The sequence below is a fragment of the Leptosomus discolor genome, chromosome 2, assembly GCF_034619465.1.
Source record: "Leptosomus discolor isolate bLepDis1 chromosome 2, bLepDis1.hap2, whole genome shotgun sequence".
Lineage (NCBI taxonomy): Eukaryota > Metazoa > Chordata > Aves > Leptosomiformes > Leptosomidae > Leptosomus > Leptosomus discolor.
The window spans coordinates 72,609,748-72,617,478 of record NC_141392.1 but is presented as its reverse complement, the minus strand read 5'-3'; the positions used below and the strand labels follow the sequence as shown (position 1 = coordinate 72,617,478).

The 7,731-nt window shown below is 45.6% G+C and overlaps 1 protein-coding gene across 1 annotated transcript in view; it reads left to right on the top strand.

Moving 5' to 3' along the window:
- Positions 1-379: 379 nt before the first annotated feature.
- The window catches only part of DCBLD1 (discoidin, CUB and LCCL domain containing 1), a 46,271-nt gene continuing 38,919 nt past the window's right edge, over positions 380-7,731 (top strand). Inside the window, exon 1 of the mRNA XM_086461271.1 lies at positions 380-818. Coding sequence (XP_086317397.1) covers positions 380-818 — 439 coding nt within the window. The remainder of the gene's footprint in view (positions 819-7,731) is intronic.

The window sequence follows — 7,731 nt, the reverse complement described above, 5'->3', positions numbered from 1 at the left end:
GTCCGCCCCCCTGCGCCCCTTCTCGCTGTGGCAGAGGGAGAGCCGCCTGGGAATTAGCCTGCAAACGGCAAAATAATCCCGTTTGCTTAAATATATATATATATATGTACGTACGCGTGTGTGTATACACGAGTGCATACATACGGCCTGCCAACTTCGGGGGCTCGCAGACGGTCCCCGGGGCTGCGCGGGTTTGGGGGAGCCCTCCCAACCGTGGGGAGCCCCCCAGCCCCGGTGCAGCACCCCCAGAGCAGCGGTGGGTGGGAGAAACAGCACCCGGGGAGGGAAGGGGAGGGGAGTGGGCGGCGGGGCCGAGCCGGCCCCTCGGTCCACGGCAGGAGGAGGAGGAGAAGGAGGAGATACCCCGCGCTGCAGCCCAATGGGAATAGTGGCGCTTCCCTTTCTCCCGTTTCCTTTCTCCACCCCCAGCCCCGGGCCGGGGAGGCGGGAGGCGGCGGCGCTGCAGCCCGGCCACCGGCGGGCGAGGGGCCGGAGGCAGCCCCGCACGGCCCCTTCTCCGCCTCCGCAACACCTGCGGGGGGGAAGGATGCCGGGGGGTAGCCGGCCCCCTCCGCGGGAGCGCGGGCCGGCCGCGGAGCTGCCCAGGCGAGGACGAGGAGGAGGAGGAAGAAGAGGAGGAGGAAGAAGAGGAGAGGAAGAAAAAGGAGCGGGAGGGAAGTGGGGAAGTTGTGCCTTGCCCGCCCAGCCGAGAGCCAGAGCCATGGGCCCCGCCGGGGGGGCGAGGGCCGCCCCCTCTCTGCTGCTCTCGCTGCTGCTCGGAGCCTCGGCCCCGCTCTGGCTGCGGGCGGAGAAGCTGGGTGAGTCCGGGGGGCGGGCGGGGAGGGGGTCCGGCGTGCACAGCCCCCCGGGGCGGGAGGCGGGTGTCCACCCGGTGCTGGGGCCGAGCGGTGGGGAGCCCGCCCCCGCTTTCCTCGCCTTGTTGCTCTGCGGGAGCGTAGCCTGAGCTGCTCTCAGGGCTGTATATAGTTGACCTGGTTAATGCTCGCCGGGTTTATCCCCGTGTCTGAGTAGCTGAGAGATTAAAGTGGTAACCGGCCTCACGTTAGATGTATACTACGGCTTTCTTGATCTTTCGAGAATTAGGACTTTTTTTTTTTTTTTTTTTTTTTTAAATTTTATTAAGTCAAATAAGTGGAGAAAAAGTCTCCGGCGAGTCGCGGGCAGGGGAGCGGTTCCGGCGGCGCTCGCTGCCACCTGGGCGCCCGGCTCTGGCCGCGCCCGATCGGCCCCGACGGGAGTCCCGGGCGCGGCGGCCACGCTCGGCCACCGGCAGCACCTCCTCCTCCTCCTCCTCCTCGGCCGGGGCCGGGGCCGCCAGCCCCCGTCCCACAGCTGGGCACAGGCGGGTCTGCTCGCCTGCTGCCGCGCTGGGAAAGGGAAATGCCCTTACTCATGCCGGGACACAGTTTCGTCAGGAATGTCGAGGGGATCTTGCGAGCCCTCTTGTGATACTGCAGTTTGCTATAATTAGGGCCCAGGTACTTCTTCCCTTTACCTCGTGTTTTTATGCGGCTCCCAGTTAAGCTTCCTGTGTAAGTTAGAAATACAGCTGACTTCTGCCGAGAAGTTGCAACCTTTTGGCTGTGGCATTGCACAGCCTGATGTATCCTTGTTAGAAGAGTTCACTGACAGCTACTGGTAAAATAGTTAACGCTGGAAATTAAGCGTCATAATGAGCTTGACGATGCATTCGGATAAATCAATAGTCCCCGTATTAATCTTCCAACTTGGCTGCAAATTCCGGAGCCCTGTGCATTGCAAGCCAGACAGTGGTACAAAGTACTTTGTTGGGCTGAATTTTACCTGTTTTCCCCATAATTTCCTGTTAATGGAGATTTCTGATATGGATCACCACAGAATCAAGAATTTGGTAGGAGTTGTGTTGCCTTTTCACTTGCTAGCTTCATGCCACCTTTGCTATTCTGTCCTCAATACGTTTCCCTGTTTTGAAACTCCAACTTGATATGCTTCAGGAAACACATACATAGCGAGGAAAGTATATTCCTCAATCCCCTTTTTTCATCAGTGTTGGGGATTTTTGGTTTTGTTTGTTTGTTTCCTCTTTCACCAATGTTTGTTTCGCACATGATGACATCAAGGAGAAAGTAATTTGGAGAGTCAGTTAGAAATAGTAAATTTGCTAGGATTTCTGGGGGTCTTAGTGCATGCAGTGACAATAAGCAGTAAGTATGAATCTTACTCCTTGTCTGTATTTCCAAACTAATTGGTAAAAGTGCTTATGTTGTATTCGTGTTAAAAACGTTTCTACTATCAAACCAACAGCATGGAAACACCAGTAATATTTTACTTGGTTCTCTTTGAACCAAACTCAGATTTACAAGGTAGTCTGTCCAGTGTCTAGAAAGCAAGAAGAGGTTTCGACCCCCTGTCTTTCCTTTCTCCTCAGGGGGCAGTTATTCAATTTGTTTGTTTATTGATATTACCCTATAAATTAGGGGCTAAGTGTTCTAAAGTTGCACCAGTGGAGAAAGCAGATAAGGATAAGTGGATACCAACTTCCTGTTACACAAACTTCTTGACTTGATTTAAGAGTTGTAATGGAGCAGGAGAAGTGCCAGAGCGAATCGGGCTCGAGTTTCAGCTAATTCTGTATCTTGTCACCGCTGGTGTCTCCCACCAGCTGCTTCAAAGAAAAGATGCGCTAGTTTAAATATATTGATTTAAAAATACTCATTTTTTAAAATAAAGTAGTACATTTTTCTGGCTTCTCATGAGCTGCAGGCTGCATAACCTGCTTTTTTCATGACCAGCTTGCCTTCCTCTTCATTTTTTCCTGAGGGATGCTACAGGACAAGGGTGAAGCTGCTGTTACAGCTTCTGTTCTCTTACTTAAGTTTTAAATTAAGGAAAGACCCTTTTTTTTTTTTTCTTCACTGTGGCTTGGTTGCTTCATAGTGTGGCTCGTATCCAAGTGTGACTGTGCAATGCCCAGGTGTCAGCTCTCTTTCTGCTTTTGAAAATATGTTAAATGTGTGTGTTGCCTGAGGACATCTGTGAAACATGGAATTTTGTTGTTCATAGAATGATAATAGGAAAGGCTGAGCATTTAGGAAACTGATTTTAATTAAAACATATTTATAATCTTAGTAGGTCTCACCTGGGGACAAATATCACATCTATGACTGTCCATGGGTAATAAGTAGCTTTAGGATTTATAATAAAAAGTTCTTCTTTTCCCCTTCTATTCTGCTGTGTGTTGATCTTAATTTCTCTTGTGGTTTCGGTTGCCAGTTCTTCGGTGACGACAACTTTGTTCCCCATGCGCCAACCTCGCACAGCCATGCCTGACCTGGTATCTCGTCTCAAAATCTCCTTCTAGTTGTTCAAATCCAAGGCAGAAGGGAGGCAAACCTGCACACATTGTCTTTGCCTTTCACTGTTCTCTGATTTTTCTTCTGGTCTCATTAAGCAAGACCTTGAACCGTGTAATTGTGGACAGTAGATATCTAAATCAGAGTTGAATCTGAGTCTGTCTTCTATTACGTTTCTGTCCAGTAGGACTTAAAACCAGCCTAAGACTTGGTTGGTTGTGGGGATGCAAAAGAGGAAGGGAGATTTTACTCTATGAAGAACGAGATTTCAGCCACTGCTCTTGCTGGAACTCATTCACATCAAATAAAGTGCAGCAATGAAACTAATGCATGTGGGATTTACGGATCAGCGTTCAAATGTGAACTTTGCTTGCAGTATTCCTGGGTCTGTTTGACAGTTGCACCCAATGCCCAGTTGGAAGAACTGACAAGCAGTAGACTTTTAAACGTTTTGAGGTGAGGCTGTTGTTTAATGTGACAGCAGCAGATGCAGTAATTATGAGAGATTGTGCCTGTTTTCAGGGGTACAAAACCCGTAACGAAGAATATTGGTGCGATCATGCTAATCCACTTTGTGTGCCTATTTCCAGCAGTTTGAAATGCAGATAGAGATGAATCTTTCCTGTACCCACCCCCACTCCCCTCCAGTTTCTGAATATAAGTGATTCGTAAATTTTCAGTTTGTTTGCATTTTGTCCTTATGTCTGCTTCCTTCCTTGGCTCCGTCTATCTTGCCTTGTGAATGCTGACTGGAATCGCTAAAGAGGGAGGCAACAGTTTTCCGGTTGCAGTTCATAAGCAACGCGTGTACCCACCACATGAAAACTGCAATGTTTTCAGTTGCACGGACTTTGCTATAAATAGCTCTAAGCCCTTTATATGTACTTCTCTTTAGGTTATCAGGGGACATATTTCAAATAAAATCAGAGACAGGGAGGCCACTGGGAGTGTCACTGACAAAGGAGGGAGAAAAAGATGCCTTGGGAAAGTTCTTACCTGTGCATGTATGTAATATGCATGGCTGTTGAATCATATTTCATGGAAATTACTTGTTGATTTGCATATGTAAAGATACACTCATTTATATTTATCAAAATTGTGCCGCCTTTAGTCCACATGTATAGCGCAGTAAAAAATAGTTTGAAAAACACCGGCTTTGAGGATGCTTATGCTACTGTATAGACATGCCTCAAAGCCATTTCAGGTACCAGTAAGATAGTTTTAGAAGCCCATGTGAGCTAATGCACCGTGCTGAGAAGTGTGGTCCTGAGCGGTGGCACTGAAGGCCTCAGCAGAGACACCACTGTATTTTGGGGCTGGCTGTATCATATCAGATGCTCTCCTGTGGCATGTACTTACAAACACATGGGTTTGCACCATCTGCTAAGAATAAAACAAGCCAGAGAAAATCAAAATAAAATCCTTCTGACTGGATTCAGTGGAATGGCATTGGATCCCAACTATCTGCAATAAAAAATGTTAATAGCAATGCATAAGAATGAGCATGCAACTTCCCTGAAAGGTTTAATTAGCATTACAACTGGGAGTAGAAACTTCAAACTGGGACAATCTAATAGTGATGTTTAAATAAAAAAGGATAGTGGTGTGGCTAGTTTTAAGAGTATACAGATATCTTCATTTTTGCTTTCAGAATAAATTATGAACTAGCTAATTAAACTGATTTTGGTCTGTGAAATTTGTGTAAGTGCTAAAGCCACATTTTTGAGGTTGGCTGGATTCTTGCACATAGAGACGCTGCCAGTAGTTATGGTTAGGATTGTTGATCCTGTATAATTAAGCCTAGGAGCTGAGAGTGTTATGAGGAGGAAATTTTGGTCTTTCATTCCCTCTTTCCCTGTCTCTTCTTTCAATAGGACTGGGACCCACCTCTCGGGATTTTCCTTCCAAGATGTGAAGGCTTAGTTTGGTGGTGGTGGGACTGCCTCATCCTCCCCTGAGCAGGGTTTCCAGTCCCAGTCTGACCTTACTCATTATTTCTGTTCCCCCGACGCGACGGGGTTGCTGTCTGGTGGCAGCAGCTGCCTGTGTGGCAGCTCTGTGCTGCTCCTCCGTGTAGGCAGAGGGAAGGACGAGTGCGCCCCGGCACTTTGCCTATCTCCGAAGAGCTTCAGTAAAGTGTTTTCATGCGCCATGAAGAGGGACAGGAGAATAAACAGGGAAAACAGAGCAGGGCAAGGCTAGAAATCCAGACCCAAGGCCTCCTACAAGATGGCGTTCTTAATTTTGTTTTTTAGTATCACACATTTAGGCTCAAGCTGCTACTGTAATGACAAAAATGTTCATCAGGCGTTTAGTAAAGCTCTAAAACTTTGTTTCTTCCCTCAGCTGCTGCAGAAACCTTGTTTCCATCACAGTTTTAATCTGTGGTGTTCAAGTTTCTGGCACTTCTACCACAAATTGTTCAACGGTATTGGATTTCAGTCTAATGCTTTGACATTAAAGTTGAAGTCATGTTGATGTCATCTTCCAGATGTTCATGTCTACTGAATAAAAATTCTGTTTATTTGTTTTATTTCAAATTACAAAAACACACAAGGAATTCTGGATGCGATCCCTCACACTATACAAAGGCCCATGTCAGAAATCAAACAAAACTTTTCTTCATGGTGTAGTAGGAGAGACCTCAAAACACTGGGGACATAGGTGGATTTCTTCAGCCATCTGAACAGAATGGCTTTGTTACGTGCCTGAGCCTTGTTGTTGCAGCTGCGGTAACTGCGCAGAAGGGAGAAGTGTGGCTTCTGCCTGAAACTGCTTGTGTTTTGCTCTGGTGCCGCACCAGTTCTGTGTTGGTGGGTTACTTTGACTTAACAAGTCAGCTATGTTTCATTTGTAAAGCGATCTTATGATAAAAAAGAGTCCGTTTTGTTCTCCAGGTATGAAAAAAATATATTTTAACCTGTAAAATAAATTCAGACATCCTGTAGGTCCCCCTCCATGGGGAGGCTTTGGCAGCAAGGTCCACGGCCAGCACTGAAGCTCTTGCCCTCCCTGTTGTCTCAGCTTGCTCCCAAAGCCAGGGGTTTGTATCTTCTCATGTTTCTTGTGTCAGCACGATACTGGGGAATTGAAGTTGAAGTGCCTGGGAGCCACAGAACTGAAGGCTTTAAAACAGAATTTCAATAGATAAGCTGTAACATGAAGTATTGTGCTACATGCAATGAGTACTTGGGTGATCATGTTAACATTTTCAAACCCAAGAAGGAGTCAGCACTTGCTGACCTATTAGTATGTTGTCACAAACAAAAGAGGCATAGTTAAACTTGTGGTCCTTAAAATAGGTATCTGAGAACATACTAATTTTCAACAAGTGCTAATGCTTGTGTTTGAAAGTGAATCTGCAATTTTTTTAATATTAGATTCAGTCCCTGTGTTCTCTAAGTGGAAAGCAAAACAATATGGTATCAAAATAAACTGAGCAGTTACATTGAGATGCTCACGCTTGAGATGAGTGAAAAACTGTTCAGACCTTTCTGATGTACCCTATTTCAGAACTTGAGAACGTGATTGTTTGATACTACTGCTAATCAAAAAATCTAGTCAAATAAAATGGAATTATGGAGTTTCAGTGTAAGTGGTGTACACAGGGTGGCATAAAACATTCTCCTCTGTGCTGTTTTTCACATCCATTTGGAATTATTTTTATGCAGTCTCATATTAATGTGTTACAGAAGACACAGAAATGGCGCTGTGGATCATACGCAGTGCCACAACCATCACTATATTACTTAAGTAATGGTATGGCTGCTTTCCTTTCTGTTTTTTTGATTTCCAATACCTTTCACAGCAACTATATATAATGACAGTGAACTAGAAAGAGCACAACATTTCCTGGTTTACAGAGCCTGTGAGCATACCATTCTGGTTAATACCTTGATGACAAGTATCAGGCAGGCTAGTCGCGTGAGAATACTGAAAAAAAAAAGGCATTTTTTGCTTTCAGTGCTCCAAGCCAGAAGCCTGATGTAGCTCTTTGGCCGTATCTTTATCTTAGTTCAGTTAATTTCTGCTTCCATTTCTACTGGAGTTGTAAGGAACGATTTATTGTTAGATTGCAATAACCGTGGAGGAGATAGCTAGTTTCCTAGAAGTTGACTGAGTCAAAAAGGCAAAACAGAAAACTGTGCTTGCTAATAAATGACAATTTATTTCCATCACAAACCGATTAATTTTCTCTTGAGATATTTGTTAATTTATACCTTGGGGATAATGGGGTGTTTCCATAATCTGCTTTTAGAAAAGTGCTGTGCTTTCTGTTATCCATTCTTACTAACAAATCACATATTCCACCTAGGTGTACAGGCAAAAAAAGTGAATGTGTGATTTTTTTCGAGTAAGCCAGGACAGGTTTGATTTC